At 42.3% G+C, this 20549-nt stretch overlaps 1 protein-coding gene across 1 annotated transcript; it reads right to left on the bottom strand.

Moving 5' to 3' along the window:
- Positions 1-6: 6 nt before the first annotated feature.
- On the bottom strand, positions 7-14589 carry LOC121532069 (proteasome subunit alpha type-1-like). The gene is made up of 10 exons (XM_041837738.1): positions 14524-14589; positions 12444-12488; positions 11476-11577; positions 11191-11294; positions 10776-10864; positions 10423-10493; positions 10159-10288; positions 9847-9926; positions 9540-9644; positions 7-281 (listed from the first exon to the last, which is right to left on the bottom strand). Exons 1-10 carry the CDS (start codon positions 14524-14526, stop codon positions 222-224), a joined length of 789 nt encoding a protein of 262 aa, XP_041693672.1. The 5' UTR covers positions 14527-14589; the 3' UTR covers positions 7-221.
- Between the last annotated feature and the right edge of the window lie 5960 nt (positions 14590-20549).

Raw genomic sequence — 20549 nt, 5'->3', positions numbered from 1 at the left:
CAGCTATCTAAGAAAAAGGTTTATTACTTATAGAATTGAACATTCTACCAATAGAAAAGCAACATCCAATGTTATTAGCGGAAAGCGTACAATTAACTTATTTTCATTGAGTGTCACAGCACAGAATTGCCCCATGGCAGTTCAGGGAGTGGTGCTGAGCTGGATTTGGTTTCTGGCCACCGCAGTGTGACAAAGTGTGTCATCATTCTGCATCCTCAGTCTCAGATATCCATTGGCTCATCCGGTTTGTCTGCTGCAGGCTCATCTGCAGCCTCGATTACCTAGGACACACAGGAGGACAGACAGAGCAGTGACCTGCTGTTAAAGCTCCTGAACGGTCATTCTGATTGCCATGTAAAATAGCCTTTTGAGTGACTAAAACATCACCCATAATATTTTTTTCTGCATGTTCTTTGAAAACGCCTATGTCAAGCAACATGGACGCAGTGTTGCAGTGATATTATCTCAAGCAAATTTGCTGATACACAAAGCAACTCAAACATTTAAATTGCAAACAACATCCAATCCTGTCATACACCACATCAGGGTTTCACTACTGATTTGTTTATCCAACTGTTTGGTTATTGTAACAGTATCAATAGACAAAATGTTGGCGGTATAATTTAGCTAGCAAACCCAAATGGAATTGGCAGCACTGTTTATCAAGCTAGCTAGTTCATCTTGGACAATTTCAGGGTGAAGTCTGGGTACTTTTCATTAAATATATACACACAGTCAGTAGCCAGTGTATTAGGCACACCACCCGGTTCATGAAAATGGTTCCCTCCTACAGACAGTGAGTCACATGGCCGTGGCTTGCTATATAAAGCAGGCATCGAGGCATTCAGTTACTGTTTAACTGAACGTTAGAATGGGCAAAACGAATGACCTAAGCGACCGAGTGTGGTATGATTGTCGGTGCAAGGCGTGCCAGTTCCAGTATCTCAGAAACGGCCAGCCTCCTAGGGTTTATCAAGAATGGTACGACAAACAAAACATCCTGTCAGCAGCAGTCCTGTGGCCGAAAACAGCTCATTGATGAGAGAGGTCGAAGGAGAATGGCAAGAATCGTAAAGCTAACAGGCAAATAACGGCGCAGTAGAACTGGTGTGCAGAACGGCATCTCGGAACGCACAACTAGTCGGTCCTTGTCACAGATGGGCTATTGCAGCAGACGACCACACCAGGTTCCACTCCTAACTGCTAAAAACAAGAAGTGGCTCCAGTGGGCACGCGATCACCAACACTGGACAATTGAGGAGTGGAAAAACATTGCCTGGTCTGACGAATCCCGGTTCCTGTTGCGTCATGCTGATGGTAGAGTCAGGATTTGGCGTAAGCAGCATGAGTCCATGGCCCCATCCTGCCTGGTGTCAACGGTACAGGCTGGTGGCGGTGGTGTAATGGTGTGGGGAATGTTTTCCTGGCAAACATTAGGTCCCTTGATACCAATTGAGCAACGTTTGTACGCCACAGCGTATCTTAACATTGTTGCTGACCAGGTGCATCCCTTCATGGCTACAGGGGGGTCCGGCGCAGTACTAGATGGGTGTACCTAATAAACTGGCCACAGTCAGACAATGTTCATATATCATGACTGTCAAGAAGTTTGTATGAATTTTCCATATGGCATGTCTCTTGATGCAATGACATGACAAATGCATCAGTGTTTTAGGCAACCCTTCCCCCGCTTTTGTTCAATTCTGGCTGAAGACCTAGCTAGCCAGTTACTAGCTAACACCAGACAGATGAAAGCGGAAACCTTAGATGAATAGGGAAAACCTGTAATTATATTTACTGACACACTGCAGTCAAACCACACCCCTCTGCGAACACGCCTTCTGCGATGTTGGTTACAAGGTGGTACTTATTTAAAATAGGTAAGAGAAGACGTTACCATTGGTTTATTAAAATTATACTTTTTGTGATGTCACGAAAAACCCTTAATAATCCTGCCTCCATCCCGCCTGAATCCCGCTGTCTCAAAAGAGGGAGGGTATTTCTGACATAGCGTACCAGTGACACCTCGAGCTGGCTACGAACTAGCAGGAGTTGACGACAGCTGTGTGTACTGAGAGAGGCATCGAGCAAGAAGACAATGGTGGAAGCGGAGATGGAGCTTGAATCGGTTGGTGGTGGAAATGAAGAATGGACTTTAGTCCAAAGAAATTGACAAATAAGCTAAATTGACGTGAGAAAGGAAATGGCTAGTGCAGGGGTGTCAAACTCATTTTAGCTCAGGGGCCACATGGAGGAAAATCTATTCCCAAGTGGGCCGGACCGGAAAAATCATGGTATATATAACTTAAAAACAACAACTTCAGATTGTTTTCTTTGTTTTAATACGATCAACATACAACATAAAGCTGGAGCCTGAGGACAGTGTGTCCAAAATAGTACAAGCACAACATCACTATTAATCATAAAACACGTCAAGTTTATTTGAAAATTCTAAAGAAAAAGAACACACAAACACACAATGCCTCAGTGATTAACAGAACTGTTTCACAGATCACAGAACTATATCAGGGTGGCATTTCTCAGGCAGAAATGTAGATAAAAATAATGAAATCCTGTTCCCCAAACAAGTGCAAGAACCACAGAGTCAAGAATAGGTTAAATATACAAATAAAATAAAATCAATTAAAAACAATAGCACATCAACATAAAAACATATAAACATAAATCTGAAAGCGTTGCTCAAACTCCCTTAACAGTCCAGTTATTTTATCTTTGAACCGCTTCATGTCTGCCACATGTTGGGTCGCGCACACATTTTTCAGACAGGGGAAGTGAGCTGCATCACCACCGGCAAGTTGCGTCTTCCACAATGACAGCTTCAACTTGAAAGAACGTATGCTGTCATAATACTGCGTGACAACTTTGTTGCGCCCTTGCAGCTGTTTGTTCAAGTTATTCAGGTGCTCTGTAACATCCACCATAAATGCAAGGTCCGGCATCCATTCTGCGGAATGAAATTCTAACACTGGTTTGCCCTTTTCTTCCATGAACTGTTCAATTTCTTCTCGTAAATCAAAGAAACGCCTCAGCACAGCACCTCGGCTTAACCATGTTACCTCAGTGTGGTATGGCAGGCCATAGATGTGGTCTTTCTCTCTGAGAAGGCTGTCAAACTGACGGTGATTCAGGCTTCTGGATCGGATGAAATTAACAGTTTGGATGACCACCTTCATGACGTTATCCATCTTTAATGACTTGCAACACAAAGCCTCCTGGTGCAAAATACAGTGAAAAGTCAAAAATCACGTCCTCCATTTGCAGATTGCACTTTCTCTCTGAACTTTGTCACAACGCCTGCTTTTTTCCCGATCATTGAGGGCGCACCATCTGTAGCCAGGCTGACAGCGCGGGACCAGTACACTCCGACCCTGTCCAGCGCGCCGACGAGTGCGGTAAAAATATCAGCTGCTGTCGTTGTATCTGTCATCGGCACCAACTCCACGAACTCCTCGGTGATGGTCAATGTGTCATCAACTCCGCGGATGAAAAAATGGCCAGTTGTGCAACATCTGTAATGTCCGTGCTTTCATCAATTGCAACTGAAAACGCAATAAATGACTTTACTTTTTGCTTCAACTGGCTGTCCAAATCCACTGAAAGATCGGAAATCCTGTCTGCAACTGTGTTTCTTGTCAGGCTGATATTTGCAAAAGCCTGCCGCTTTTCAGGGCACACAATCTCCGCTGCCTTCATCATGCATGTTTTTACAAATTCACCCTCACTAAATGGTTTTGAAGCCACTGCGATTTCATTAGCAATGAGGTAGCTAGCTTTCACTGCAGCGTCACTGATGTCTCGGCTGTGAGTAAACACAGACTGCTGTTTCTTCAGACCCGCCAACAGTTCATTCACCTTCTCTCATCTCCGCTGTCCTTGAAAGTTGTCATATTTGTCGGCATGAAGACTCACATAGTGGCGACGAAGGTTATAATCTTTCAGCACTGCAACATGCTCTGAACACACCAAACATACAGCTTTCCCATTCAATTCCGTGATTAAATAGGATGACCATTTTTCTTGGAACACTCTGCGTCCACTTTTCTCTTTTTTGACAGAGACATATTGGGGCAATGAGGGTGCCAAAGCACATAATGTTAAAAGTAGAAGCCGTAATAAATATCGCGGGCAAAACAAAGTAGCTCATTGGCTGCACGTGCTTGACCTACTTGCTCTGCCCCGGTATAAACAGTTTGCTTGCTTAACACAATTGCTATTGCGCCATCCAGTGGACTAAATTGTAACAGCAGTTTATTTTATTGAAAAATTGCAGTGCATTTTTATACAAAAAAAAAATAAAAATAATTTTTTTATTTTTTTTAAATTCAAAATCATCTCGCGGGCCGGATTAAACCCGTTTGCGGGCCTGATCCGGCCCGCGGGCCGTATGTTTGACACCCCTGGGCTAGTGTTTATAATTCCCCGTGGTATCTGGTAGGTGTACATTTTCTGGGATTATGTACTCCCGACTTGGTGAATCCATTGAAGACATCCAAAGTGGTGGAGAATGCTTTGGGTAAAGTAAAATCTGTGAAAATCACGAGAAGTGGGCAGGTTAAATTTAGTGTGTGTCTGAGGAGTTGGAACTCACTAAATTTGGACATTATGATGTGTCGTGCTTTGAGCTACAGAGCAGGGCACCTATTAAAGGAGTAATTTCGGGAGTTTCGGAAGAAGTTGACATTGATATACTAAAGAAAATTCCTGGAGTGGTAGACGTATGCTGGTTGAATTGTGTGGTTAAATGGCAAGGAGAAGAGTTTGTCTGTCCTTGTGTTTTTTTGATGTGGAGTCCCTCCCGACCCGAGTGCAGCTGACACAGATGAAAGTGGAAAACTATAAGCAGGGTTGGGGAGTGACGGATTACAAAACAACTAACTTAATCAATCAGTTACCAGCATAAATATTGTAATGAGATTACAGATACTTTTGAACAACTAGATTACATCTAGGCTTACTTTTAAATTCAGAAAGGATGTTTGCAAAAACATTGACACCTTTCTGTTTTCTCAATGACACTCAAATCAGCATTGAAAAAAGGAGCAAGTTTAAATTTGTTCCGTCTGAGCAAGTCTGACCACAAGTCAGAAACCACTATGATGACACACCAAACACACGTTTGATGGATCGCGGGAAAAGAGCAGGAATAGATTTTTGTAGGATACAGTCCAAGAGTGTGCAAAGCTGTCATCAAGGCAAAGGGGGGCTATTTGAAGAATCTCCAATATAAAATATATTCTGATTTGTTTAACACTTTTTTGGTTACTACATGATTCCATAGGAGTTATTTCATAGTTTTGATGTCTTCACTATTATTCTACAATGTAGAAAATAGTAAAAATAAAGAAAAACCCTTGAATGAGTAGGTGTGACTGGTACTGTAGATTTTTTTGCAAGCTAGCTTCATACTTTTTTCTGACATAGCGAAAATAAAGCTTTGTTGATTAAAGTTGACACTTCGCGGCCACCAGAGTTTGACATGTGACTACAGTTTGCATTGAATTGTGAGTCATATCAACCCCGCAAGTGGCCAAAGTTGTTCACTCGCTCCCTCGAGCTAAATCGAGAGCCGAAGGATCAACGTTAGTGAATTGGACCTCCACTTAAGACAGCAATCAAACTGCATCTGGTTTCGATGGTTATTCCCCCGAGGGAAAGTGGCTAGCGCAAGGGCTGAGGGGGTAAAAATAACGTGTTTGGACTGCAGCCAGTCAAGCAGTGGACACTATTTCCGTGCTTTTAGGGCCCATAATGCAATTCTTCAGAAAATGGGCGTGGCTTCACAACGTTTTCAGATTTGAAGAAAATTGCGGAAAATATGCAGCCGAAGTCCAACGACAGCGGATAAAAATTAATTACTTTAACTAATGACAAATGTTAAGAAAATGTTGAGCAATGTAATAAAGTAATGACTTTTCAAATAAGTTATCATCCACGTTATGTTGGCTGACAATTTCTTAGCTACGCTATCCTTATTAACCGCATAGCATATCATTACAACAGTATGTACTGGTATGTTAGCTAGCTACCTAACGTTACTTGGCTACTAATACATCGAACTTACCAGTATATTAACTATATGCTATCTAACTAACTACCCAACTTTTATTGACTTGATTATTCCCGTTATTCTTACTTTAGCTAAGTGGTATAGTCGTTGTGCGTTCTCAAATGGACATTTGGGTGCGTTCGTAAATTCGCTCTGGCTATCTACTCCGATTTCAGAACACTCTCGTCTGAGTGTACCTGTGCCAGAGCGCAGAATAACTGATGAATTTACGAACACTCAACACCAGTTGAATATGGCCGGTTTCAGTAAACGTCGGCAAAAAAGCGTAGTTAAATTGTTGCCAGCAGCACAGTTAGTCACCAACGCTCCGGATAACCAGCTCTGCTAGGGCGAGTAAAATGGTCAGAGTGAGTTGTTCTATCATTTGTGTCTGGATGTAGCTAGCAAGGTAGCCAGTTAGCTTGGGTGCTTGACTGCCGTTGTGAGGTCAGAACGCTCGGATCAGCCCTACTCCTCGGCCAGAGCGTCCAGTGACACTGCCTGGCAGTGTGCGGTCTGAACGCTCAGAGCGAAACGCTCTGAATTTACAAACAGACAATCTTACAACGCTCTGAATTTACGAACGCCCAGAGCGCACTCTGGCACTCCAGATTGATTTTAATAACACACCCGAAGTCGTAAAAATGTCTAGCTAGTAATTTGTTATGCTAACAAGCTAGCAAGAAGTTGCATAGCAACAGCATCAACCTCCGGTAGACAGGCGAAGCGCTAGTACGCTCAACTGAATGGATACCGTTTGTTTACAGTATACTAAAATGAACTAATAGTATATACTCATTAAGTATGTAGTATACAGTATGTTAGTATGCGTATTCGAACACAAATTTGGTATTTTGGTGTTCGACAGGGATCAAGTCCGGGCTCTGGCTGGGCCACTCAAGGACATTCAGAGACTTGTCCCGAAGCCACTCCTGCGTTGTCTTGGCTGTGTGCTTAGGGTCGTTGTCCTGTTTGAAGGTGAACCTTTGCCCCAGTCTGAGGTCCTGAGCGCTCTGGGGAGGTTTTCATCAAGGATCTCTCTGTACTTTGCTCTGTTCATCTTTCCCTCGAACCTGACTAGTCTCCCAGTCCCTGCCGCTGAAAAACATTCCCACAGCATGATTCTGCCACCACCATGCTTCACCGTAGGGATGGTGCCAGGTTTCCTCCAGACATGACGCTTGGCATTCACACCAAAGAGATCAATCTTGGTTTCATCAGACCAGAGAATCTTGTTTCTCATGTTCAGAGTCCTTTAGGTGCCTTTTGGCAAACTCCCAGCGAGCTGTCATGTGCCTTTTACTGAGGAGTGGCTTCTGTCTGGCCACTACCATGAAGGCCAGATTTGTGGAGTGCTGCAGGTTGTCCTTCTGAAAGGTTCTCCCATCTCCACAGAGGATTCTCTGGAGCTCTGTCAGAGTGACCATAGGGTTCTTATTTAAATTAGGTAAAAGAATAAGACGTTACCATTAGTGTATTAAAGTGAGGCTTAATAATCCCACTTCCTGAATCCAAGTGTTTGGCATGGGGAGGGCACCAGTAACTTCATGATCAGTTTTACTTGACAACCAAAATGTTGACCGCGGCGCTATACAGGTTGCAAAATAGTTGGAAAGAGATTTGATGTGCTGATTCCTTGGCACATGGTTTATGAGCGGATACGCAAAACAACGCTTGATTCAAAACTTAAAGTTTTTCAATTTAAATAATAAAACATTACTGCCATAAACAGAATGTTATGTATACTGAACAAAAATATAAAAACATGTAAAGCATGCTGAAATAAAATATCCCATAAATGTTCCATACGCACAAAAAGCTTGTTTCTCTGAAATTGTGCACACATTTGTTTACATTCCTGTTAGTGAGCATTTCTCCTTTGCCAAGATAATCCATCTACCTGACAGGTGTGGCATATCAAAAAGCTGATTAAACAGCATGATCATTACACAGGTGCACCTTGTGCTGGGGACAATAAAAGGCTACTAAAAATTTGCAGTTTTGTCACACAACATGATGCCACAGATGTCTCAAGTTTTGAAGGAGCGTTCAATTGGCATGCTCACTGCAGGAATGTCCACCAGAGCTGTAGCCAGAGAATTGAATGTTTTTTTAAAAAGTTTTTTTTTTAGTCTGGCCCCACATAATACTAATTTAATAACATAATTTAATACTGGCCCCACATAGGAATCGAACCCACAACCCTGGCGTTGCAAATGCCATGCTCTACCAACTGAGCTACATCCCTGCCGGCCATTCCCTCCCCTACCCTGGAAGACGCTAGGCCAATTGTGCGCCGCCCCATGGGTCTCCCGGTCGCGGCCGGCTGCGACAGAGCCTGGATTCGAACCATTTTAGAGAATTTGGCAGTATGTCCAACCGGCCTCCCAACTGCAGACCACGTGCAACCACACCAGCCCAGGACCTCCACATCCGGCTTCTTCACCTGCGGGATCGTCTGAGACCAGCCACCTGGACAGCTAATGAAACTGAGGAGTATTTCTGTCTGTAATAAAGCCCTTGTGGGGAAAAACTCATTCTGATTGACTGGGCCTGGCTCCCCAGTGGGTGGGTCTATGCCCTCCCAGGCCCACCCATGGCTGCGCCCCTGCCCATTCATGTGAAATCCATAGATTAGGGCCTAATTTATTTATTTCAATTGACTGATTTCCTTATATGAACTGTAACTCAGTACAATCGTTATAATTGTTGCATGTTGCGTTTATATTTTTGTTCAGTATATTTGGGGCATACAACCATCTCTTCGTAGCAACATCTGCAAAGCTGAGACAATCATTAGATCACTTATTTTGGTATTGCTGTAGCTTGTTTCTGGTCACAGGTTCAGGAATGGCTGAAAAATTACAACATTTATCTAAAATTAACCCTACAAATAGCACTGTTGGGAGATTTGGAAAACCATAGTCAATCAACAATATAATACTTTTAATACAAATATTTATCTTTAATTCACAATCTGTAGATACTATGCAATTAGACAGATTCAGAAATTATGTGAAAGACCACAGCACAGTTGAAAAATATATGGCACATGGAAATCATAAGAGGACGGTTTACGGAGATAGGTGGGATAGACAGAGTAGCTGAGGGGTGGGTTTAAAAGCTGTTCTATAATAGTTTTGACTGAAACTTATACACTGTTTCTGTATAAGCACTTTGTGACAATTGCTGATCTAAAAAGGGCTTGATAAATACATTTGATTGATCTGGTTTCATCCAAATATCATCCAATTTCATGAAAAACATGATTTTGACTGTTCGGGACCTTTAAGTGAAATTTGTGATGTCATGTTTGTTAACCATTCTATAATATTATTATAATCTCATCTACAAATATCTTTGAGGGTGCATTATCCTAGCCTGGATTCCAAATTAATTGTTCTGTTTCAGTGTGGATCCAGGTTAGCATTAATCCAACCACTTTCCACAGTAACTCCAAATCGACTCTTACCTTTCTCTGTGGCCTCTCCTCCAGACCCTCAAGGAAAGGACCCACGTCACCATCGTCGTAGATGGTGAACTCCATGTCTTTCCCCACAATGCCGATGGAGACATTCTGAAAGGCAGGGAGAGCTACTCAGTAAACGCCAGGGTCGTGCTCATTAGGCACCAAACAGACTGAAACAGGGAGGGACTCCATTTAATTTTTATGTTGCAAAATGTTTTAAAACATTTCTGTTAGGGGACCTAATGAACACAGCCCTGTACAGTGGGGAACATGAGGGCTACGACAGGTTGGTTGAGCCATTGAAGCTTACCTTAGTGGTGAGGTCCTGTTCAGCTGGGAGTGTTTCTCTGAGCCCAAGCAGACCATGCCTGACCAGCTCATTCAGATTACCTGAGTATAGACAATGCAATGGACAAAGGGATAAATGCACAGAGCATGTGCTGAGTTGTGTGTGTGTGTCTGTGTGTGTGAGTGAGATGTGCTACAGCGACCAAGCCTCAAACAGTATCTACTTTATAGTATGTGTCTGAGTAGACATACGTGTGCCCTCAGGTATGCATTTGTGTTTGTAATTGTGAAAACCACAAATACAGTGTGTGTGTGTGTGTGTGCATGCGCTCACAGTCCAGGAAGGTGTCCATGTGTCTCTCTAGGTATGTGCGGGCAGACTGGGAGCGGGCTCCAATGGACATGGCTTTGCAGTCAAAGTAGTTTGCAGAGGGGCAGGTCTGGAAGATATGAGGCCCCATGTCCTACAAGAAGAGACCAAATGACTTTGTTGCTCCACATTACTAATAATTATTGCTTTAAGAATCACATATATAGAGTTTTATACACCTTGATAAGCATACATAGTTTCCCTTAAAAGATGACAAAGAGAACTTACATCGTAGCCAGCGATAAGCAGTCCCACACCATAGGGTCTTCTTCCATACCTCTGTGTGGGAATTTGAGTTTCTGAGGGACTGGTTAAGGGTTACTTTGTCAACTGTCTAGAGGGCACAGCGCGCCATTTCCCAAACCTCACCGCTTAACTCACGAAAGTGTAATTTTTTACATTGACACATTGCATACATTTTTATTGGCGTATCAAACTTTCAAATGTATTGTTTGGGGTCCCGAAACAAGACAGGACTGTCCTAAACTCAGCAAAATGTTCATGCAAGGCAAACTGGGTACGGGCTTCTAGGGATAAAAAATTGAAGGGATAAAAAATTGAAAGCATGACAGAAAGGATACTGCTTCCGATGAGAGTGACGAGGCGCGAAGCTGGGAGAGGCCTGTCAAACACAAACCTTGAGTCCAGGCATTCCTGCCTCATGAAGTTACTGTTGAATAAGATAGAAGGGGAAAGAAGTGGTTATCTTGACACAAATTACAGTGGATATACATAGCAAACAGACACATGGTTTTTCATACATTTTATTTCTACAACTGGACACCAAGGTGTGTGTGTGTGTGGTAGGTAGCCTAGCGGTTAAGAGCGTTGGGCCAGTAACCAAAAGGTAGCTGATTCAAAACCTTGAGCTGACTAGGTGAAAAATCTGTTGATGTGCCCTTGAGCAAGGCACTTAACCCTAATTGCTCCTGTAAGTCGCTCTGGATAAGAGAGTCTGCTAAATGACTAAAATTTAAAAAAAAATATTAATGGTACCAGAGGAGCCTGGCATCTGCAGTCAGCCCGGCAATGGAGATGCCAATGTGTTCATCAACATGGAGGATCTTCTTCTGGTGAGCAGCCAGCTCTGACTGGGCTCTCTGTGGAGAAACACAAACACCAGCCCATGACAGTCACTGCGAGTGGCTCACACCCGCGCGGGTCCAATGTGGCAGGTAAAAGACATACCGTTTTCCTGATGCCCCAGTGTAGCTCCTATGTAACTCTTGAAAAACAAAAGCTGTCAGTGTAGAATAGAACTGGGATATTAATGGGGAATACCTTGAGAGCAACCAGGACTGCATGGGTTCTGGACTTGAGGCCCACTGTAGCCGAACCTTGTTTTACCGCCTCCATGGCGTATTCGATCTGGTGAATGCGCCCCTGAAACACAAGTGCATTGATAACGTTACCTTATTTGGGAGACACTGCAGAGAACCTCATTCCCCAAATATTAAAAGTATTCTAAATGTTAACACTCTAGGGAGTACCTGAGGAGGTTGCAAGCAATAACGACCTTATCATGGTCTAAAAACACCAAGACAGTCGTGAAGAGGGCCCGACAAAATCTATTTCCCCTCAGGTGACTGAAAAGATTTGGCATGGGTCCTCAGATCCTCAAAAAGTTCTACAGCGGCATCATCGAGAGCATCCTGACTGGTTGCATCACTGCCTGGTATGGAAACTGCTCGGCCTCCGACCGCAAGGCACTACAAAGGGTAGTGCGTACGGCCCAGTACATCACTGGGGACAAGCTTCCTGCCATCCAGGACCTCCATACCAGGCGGTGTCAGAGGAAGGCCCTAAAAATTGCCAAAGACTCCAGCCACCCTAGTCATAGACTGTTCTCTCTGCTACCGCACGGCAAGCGGTACCGGAGCGCCAAGTCTAGGTCCAAAATGCTTCTTAACAGCTTCTACCCCCAAGCCATAAGACTCCTGAACAGCTAATCAAATGGCTAATCTCTGTTTATTATCTACGCATAGTCACTTTACCTCTACCCACATGTAAATATTACCTCAATTACCTCGACTAACCTGTGCCCCTGCACATTGACTCTGTACTGGTACCCCCTGTATATAGCCTCACCACTGTTATTTTACTGCTGCTCTTTAATTCTTTTTATTATTGAAACAATTTTTACTTAACACTTATTTTTCTTAAAACTGCATTGTTGGTTAAGGACTTGTAAGTAAGCATTTCACTGTAAGATCTACACCTGTTGTTTTCGGCGAAAAAAAGTTCCTTACCTGAGGACTCCATACTGTGACATCGTTGTCGTACTGGTTACGGAACTACAGAGAAAAATAAGGCAGTAGTGTCAATATTTTCACTGTACATTTGTCTAGAAATACACATGAAATGTTTTACTTACGTAGTTGTCTTGCATTGCGATGAGTTATCGACCAAAAAACTGTCGTGGGCTGCATCCCAACACAGAATGTGCTTTTCCTGCGTACTTTACTCTTTATATGTGCTTGCCACCCTAGACTCTTCTAGACTAAGGTATTGCATTGCTATACATAAATTATAGAACCAGCTAGAAAGCAACCTTGTGGCTTTGTTTACAGCCACCTGTCATAGGGGTGCACCTGAACAAGAATATGCCCTTACAGGAAAAGTTGATATGGCTAACATCCTTTAAGCCCAGGAAGCAGCCATTCACCAGCTTTTCAAGCATAATAATGTCAAAATACGTTCATTACTCACCAAACTGAGTTTTGATTAGCAACTATCGTCATTTATTTCCATCACGGCCGGTATGTACTTCCAAAAAAGGTCTAAATAAAAAGTTACACGTAACCGAAAAAAAGGCCTCTTCAGCACCTCCAATGTATTGAGCTGTTGTAAACTTCCGACCTGTGCATGGCAGTCAGGTTAGGGCTCTCTGGGATCCTTGGGATGTGAGTGACTGAAGGTGCCAAATATGATTTTTTTTCGGTTGCTTGTAAATGCTTATTTAGACCTTTTTTGCAGTGGTGGAAAAAGTACCCAATTGTCATACTTGTGTAAAAGTAAAGATACCTTAATAGAAAATTACTCAAGTAAACATCACCCAGTAAAATACTACTTGAGTAAAAGTATTTGTAGTAAAGTAAGTATCAAAAGTAAAAGTATAAATCATTTCACATTCATTATATTAAGCAAACCAGACGGCACGATTTTCTTGTTTTTAAAATTTACGGCTAGCCAGGGGCACACTCCAACACTCAGACATCATTTACAAACGAAGCATTTGTGTTTAGTGAGTCTGCTAGATAAGAGGCAGTAGGGATGACCAGGGATGTTATCCTGTCCTGCTAAGCATTCGAAATGTAACGAGTACTTTTGGGTGTCAGGGAAAATGTATGGAGTAAAAAGTACATTATTTTCTTTAGGTAATAGTAAAAGTATTAGTAAAAGTAGTCAAAAATATAAAGAGTAAAGTACAGATACCCCAAAAAACTACTTAAGAAGTGCATACCAGTCGTGACGGCCGTAAATCACGATAGTTGCTAATCAAAACTCCATATTTGGTGAGTAACGAACATATTTTAACATTATTACATTTGAAACGCTGGTGAATGGCTGCTTCCTGGGCTAAAAGGAGATTCGCCATAACGTTTCCTGTAAAGCCAGATTCTGGTTCAGGGGTGCACCCATTTAATTAGGAATTCGAATAGGACCTATATGGGTGCACTTTCATGACGTCAAACATGTTTGAAAGTTTCCGAGGTATGCCTGATAGCTTTGTTCAAGTAACAAAAGTAGCTGGTACCAAGCATTTGGAAGAAAGCATCTAGTTAGCTAGAAGTTTTCGATCTGCCTTTGCCTCCATAGGTAAGGTTGACTGCAAAGAACACTGGCATTCAGTAAAAGTGGGGTCACTTTTATGCCAGTCAAAAAACGAAAGTGAAACACTCAACATTTACTAGGCTAGCTAGCTAACACAGCTAGGTAGCTAGATAGATATCTAAATTAGCTACCAGTAGCTAACTAGTTAGTTAGCTCCTAGCTAGCTACAGAAAGGTTGGGTACTTTTTTATTTAATCTTATTGATACAGCTAGCTAGTTTGCCAATAAGGCAGTAGCTCGCTAACTCGTGCATAATTTTAAACTTCCATAGACGCTAACTGTTAAGTAGCTAGCTATGTTTTATGCTTACTCACAGTGCACTCGTTTCGTCTGTAGTGCTCATAGACTAGCTAGCTAGTTTACTATTTTAACGAGCGATAGCTAACTAGCATCCTTACTTATCAAACACCTTTGTCATTCAATTAATGCAATAATCTGTATTATTTAAGCAAATATTCAATCTTCAAACAAAATGCATGCTTTATGCACTCTTACCATCTCTCTTGCTGAACTGTGACTTGGTTTGATCTATTTTCCTAGATCTGTGACGTAAGGCAAAGCAGTAGATCTCAGAAGTCTGTCCAGTCGATGAAAATTCGAAATGTCATCCAAGATTGGAAACTTTACTCATTTTGACATGACCAAAGACAGCAATCTATGTCAAATGTACTTTTTAATGCCATGATTCCTGTCAATTCTGAAAATAAATGTAGATTTTTGATTAATGTAATAAAAAAATCCATTCAAGTTTATTTCAAATTCATGGTCCTCGGAGGTTGCAATAACTAGAATAAAATACTTGCAGTAATACAAGCAAACAACATTTTGTTATAACATTTCATTTTTTTTGCAATGACAGGCATAATTGCAGTGTGTCTAGATGAGCACTTTGAATGTCAACAACAACAATACACAATATCCTTCAGTAACCTGTTTTCTTTCTTCAGAAAGATTGTCACACGCCGTAATTTTTTTTGTACAAACCACTCATGGTGTTTCAGACTCATCATAAAAAGTTGTCAGCGTTTAATGTCTCTTTCTAGATAGACATTTCTATGCATTCATAAAGGTCTCCATCGACAGTCTCTCGCTCGCAGCTTCTCTCCCACTCTCTTTTTTTTATATTTCTCTCTTTCTCCCCCTCTCTCTCCATCTCACGCTCTCTCTTCTCTCTCCACCCACCCCCCTGTCTGTTTTTTTGGGTTGAAACGGCTGGACACTGAGAGATATCTGATGTACCCTTGATCCGGGGGGAGATGAATTAAAGGAGCTGTGCTGACGAGCCCTCCTCCCCTGCCAAGGCAGAGGCAGCGGTGGCCATTACGTCAGCGCGCCTCCTTTGTGATTGAGATTGTAGGAGCTGTGCTGAGCTCAGCAGGTTTCGCCAGGGCTTAATTTAACTCTGCCAAACGGCCCCCTTTTAATTTTTCAAATGGAAGAGTGGCCTGAGTCACTCTGTGACAGGTCCAAGCCACGCCGCTGGCCCTCAAGCGGGGAAGGAGGAGGGCGGAGGTGTTTAAAGGTGTAGCGGTATGGGTTGGGAAGACAAAAGTGACGTTGCTTACCCAGACCATGTCTTGGAGAAGAAATATGTCAGTGCATTGTCAACTGTGCTTAGCTATATCAATCAATGACACAACAGTGTGTGTTACCACAAATCCAGGCTATGCTTAACTATCAATCAGTGGCAAAATAGTGTACGTGTTACCACAAACCCAAAAGAATTGTCACAATTTTGGGGGGGGAATATATGTTTTTGAAGCCCTAATGGGGTTCAGGCCTTTTGACCCTCGTTATTCTCATCACAGACAAAATCAAGCATTTTCATAACTTGAAGTTGTAGTTTGTTCTCCCAGCGACTCACTGGTGAGCGATGATGACGCATCAGCACCAGCGGTGTACCTGGATGTGCCTCCAGATATGGGATTACTTGAGTATCCGGAGTAATTATATCTAAATATGCCCCCATCTCGCACCCCTGTTGCTTAAAATAGGCCGGCGATGTGTTTAGCCTGGAAATCAACTGGACTAATGGGAGCGACAGGCAGCCGGTCTGCATTAAGCTGGCAGGTACCATGGAGTGGGTCAAGGGTCATCAGCCGCACACGGAAGGAACGGAAGGCCCCCCTCAATAGGTTTTATGAGAAGGTATGCATCTTAATTTACTTTTACATTTTCCACCAAATGCCAGGACACGCAGCAGCAGGTGTGGGGTGGTGGGGGAGTTGAGTCATGCAGAATCTTGCCATCCGTTTCCTTGCGTTTTCCCAAAGAGCTTACACAGCATTTTGGCGATAAATGGCTGAAGAGGCTTTTTCTGTCTTAAACTGGAAAGAGCACATTGTGGAGCACTTACTAATATCAGAGCCAGATAGATTGCCGCTTCGCTCAGCCTTTGGATCTAATAATAGCAAGCCAATAAGTGGCAAACCTCATATGCTTTATACTGCACAACTGCCCCTTTGTGGTTCAGTGGTGATCTATAATTATTAATTTGAAGTAATCAATAGATTGTACTCGTACAAAGCCTAATTTAGATCAATGTAGATAATAGATAAACAGCCATGTTACTTGGCTCTCCCCTGAATAGTCAGGCTTTAGAAGTTCTGGCTGATAGCTGTGATGGCTCTTCTGTGTGTGGTGTTGTGTGGGAGACTTGCATGCTGGGACATGGTGTGTCTTTTGATGTGCTATCGTTTCATGCTGCTCTGACAGGTTTGATTGTCCGATGGGGAAGCTTGACTGGCAGTCTCCGGGCTCTGGGCCTTCAGTGTCCATCCAGCCTTTGGAGAGAGGAGGATAAAATGAGACCACAGATGAGGAGGAAGCCCAAGTTATCCCTTTGTGGGTAGTCCACGCCTAGTCCCCCTTTTGCCTGTCAACCATGTCATGAGAAATCGACAGGTGGTCTCAGAGGGGTTAGGGTTAGTTAATGGCTAACATTAGGTAGGCTAGGGGTTAAGGTTAGGTTTAGGGTTATGGCTTAGGGTTGTGGTTAGGTAAAATGCTAGCTAAGTAGTTAAAGGGTAAAGGTTAGGAGTTAGGTTAAAGGGGAAGGGTTAGCTAACATGCTAATTAAGTTGCAAAGTAGCTAAAAAGTAGTAAGTAGTTGCAAAGTTGCTAATTAGCTAAAGTTGTCCGTGATGAGATTCGAACAAGCAACATTTGGGTTGCTAGACGATAGTGTTATACGCCCACCCATCCTCCCCGGTCAACCACCATCCTGTTGTTTCTGTGTTAAGTTACCTACTGTCTTTATCTGTGATTGAAATTCACAGTATACAACATCGAAAAATGTACTTTTTCATGTGGCTGTCACGAATTTCCAATAATATTTTTTTTTCTATTTCACAATAATCTGTGATACTGGGTTGGTTTATCGCAACTGATTTCCTGGCAAGGTTACTGATACCACTGGTGAGAGTGGAAGGTTTTTCTCAGATAATTAGAAGCTTTTGTCATTCTCATATCAAAGCATCTAACATATTTCCCTGCCTAAAGTAGCACATAAAGGTTATTGGCTTTTTCAATAAAAAATAATCACACAACAAGTACTGACAGACAAAACACAACTCACCCAAATTATCCTTCTCTCCATACTGTATAACAAAGCTAATTCAAAAAGTGCTTGCGGCACCATCTATTTCTTCAACTTCCTCCGTTGTTGGTATTGATGGAGAAATCGGTCGATGCCAAGTCTGGGAAGCAAGAAGACGTCAAATCATTACCGAGCTCAAAGTATTTCCCTGGCTCCCCAGCAAATGCTCAAACATTAATTGCATTTGCTCATCCGATACTGTTCTTTTGGATTAGCTAATGTGAGAGGTCACTTTTTGAGACGGGAGATATTCTTGGCTCCACTTCACCTGTTTTATGAGCAGCCTCTTTAATTTTGTCACAGATTTTTCTCTGGAGCTCCACAACAAATCTGTGAGCTGCTCTTTCAGCCTTCATGGGTTGGGTACCCACTGGGCAAAAACTGGTTGAATCAACAATGTCTCCACGTTATTCCACCCCAAAAGTCTATGTGATGACGTTGAATCAACGTGGAAAACAGATTGGATTTGGAAAAAGTCATCAACATAAGGGCAATTCATATTTTTTTCACCAAACTTTTAACCTAAATCCAATGATATGGTGAACTTTTTTGTTGATTTCACGTTGAATTAACATTAGTTGAGAACTCAATCAAATGTAAATCAAAACTAGATGTTGAACTGACGTCTGTGCCCATTGGGTATGAGATTATATTCCTCAGGAATGTGTCCTTAGTCAATCTCCTGTGAAGCACAGTATCTTATATTTTCCTAAGACTGACTATAGTGTAACATGCTGACCACACCGCTCGCGTTGCGTACGCAATGGTTGCAAAATAAATTTACACATACATGTTATTCATTCATTTAATCTAAACTGCTCGCGAGCATCTGCGTAGCCAGGCACTAAAATAGAACTTGGTTCTTTTTTATGCTTGACACTCTGCAAGTCCTGCCTGTCCCATCTCCTCATTGGTTTTTAGGAGCATATACCCACGTGGGTGATTGAAAAAATAACTGAGGTCCACACTCCAGTCCAGTTAGTGGTGGTAATGCACCTTAAAGTCCGTTGCCAACTGACATAGAAAGTCCATAGAAGAAGAAGAAGAAGACTACTACTACTACTACTACTACTACTACTACTACTACTACTACTACTACTACTACTACTACTACTACTACTACTACTGAAGGAGGAGAGATTACTAGAAACTAACTAGGTTTCCCATTTTATCTGTGGATTAAATGTCGGAGTAGAGAACACACAATTTTGTGTGACTCGAAATGGGTAAAAATTCTACAAATATCCAGAAGAAAAAGACCTTGTGCATTTCAGGCGAAATAACAACCCAATGACAAATTAGCTAGCAACAGCAAGCTAGCTAGCTAAATGTATATGAATGTTTCATGTGTTTTGACCTGTCCCCAAATTAATATAGTTGGTTCAGAGTTCATTTTGATATTTCAACCTGAGTGTCTGGATCACGTCAGGTGCGGATGTACAAAATCAACATGCGCGCAATGGCGCACATGCGTGCCTGGTCTAGACAGCATGTAACTCATCAACAATAATACTGTGTTATAAATAGGGTTGCAAATCCCAGTTTGAAAATTATTGGAATCAGCAGGGAATAAGCAGAAGATCCATGAATCTTCCAACCAGGATTTCCACAAAACCTGGTCAAATTTTGCAACCCTAGCTATAAAAATGCAAATATTATTTATGAAAACACAGCAGCACTATTGTCAACTTTAGCGCATCTCGGAAACCAGAACGAATTGCATCAGATGGTCGATACATGGTCTGTCAACGAGAGATTAGCACACCTCTGATATCACAGTTTATTCCGATGAGCATTGTATTTCTCTCTTTAGCCAGTAAATATTGTGTGCCTTCACAGCATAGTGTACTAATTGATTTAAGACACCCAATAACAGATTCAAATCAATGTCTGTTTGACAGCTTTGAGATTCATGTTCTACACAATTATAGCACACAGATTATTAAAAAACATGACAGTTTTACACAACATATACAAGGTAATGGTATGATATTATTATCAGGACGGGAGATTTAGACAACACATATAGTGAGGGAAAAAAGTATTTGATCCCCTGCTGATTTTGTACGTTTGCCCACTGACAAAGGAATGATCAGTCTATAATTTTAATGGTAGGTTTATTTGAACAGTGAGAGACAGAATAACAACAACAAAAACAGAAAAAAACGCATGTCAAAAATGTTATAAATTGATTTGCATTTTAACGAGGGAAATAAGTATTTGACCCCCTCTCAATCAGAAAGATTTCTGGCTCCCAGGTGTCTTTTATACAGGTAACGAGCTGAGATTAGGAGCACACTCTTAAGCAGCTTGGTGAGAAGGTGACAACAGTTGGTGCGATTATTCGCAAATGGAAGAAACACAAAATAACTGTCAATCTCCCTCGGCCTGGGGCTCCATGCAAGATCTCACCTCGTGGAATTGCAATAATCATGAGAACGGTGAGGAATCAGCCCAGAACTACATGGGAGGATCTTGTCAATGATCTCAAGGCAGCTGGGACCATAGTCACCAAGAAAACAATTGGTAACACACTACGCCGTGAAGGACTGAAATCCTGCAGCGCCCGCAAGGTCCCCCTGCTCAAGAAAGCACATATACATGCCCGTCTGAAGTTTGCCAATGAACATCTGAATGATTCAGAGGAGAACTGAGTGAAAGTGTTGTGGTCACATGAGACCAAAATTGAGCTCTTTGGTATCAACTCAACTCGCCATGTTTGGAGGAGGAGGAATGCTGCCTATGACCCCAAGAACACCATCCCCACTGTCAAACATGGAGGTGGAAACATTATGCTTTGGGGGTGTTTTTCTGCTAAGGGGACAGGACAACTTCACCGCATCAATGGGATGATGGACGGACCATGTACCGTCAAATCTTGGGTGAGAACCTCCTTCCCTCAGCCAGGGCATTGAAAATGGGT

This window comes from Coregonus clupeaformis, chromosome 19 (genome assembly GCF_020615455.1).
Source record: "Coregonus clupeaformis isolate EN_2021a chromosome 19, ASM2061545v1, whole genome shotgun sequence".
NCBI lineage: Eukaryota > Metazoa > Chordata > Actinopteri > Salmoniformes > Salmonidae > Coregonus > Coregonus clupeaformis.
The sequence above is the reverse complement of the archived record's forward strand: the minus strand, read 5'-3'. Positions and strand labels throughout refer to the sequence as shown.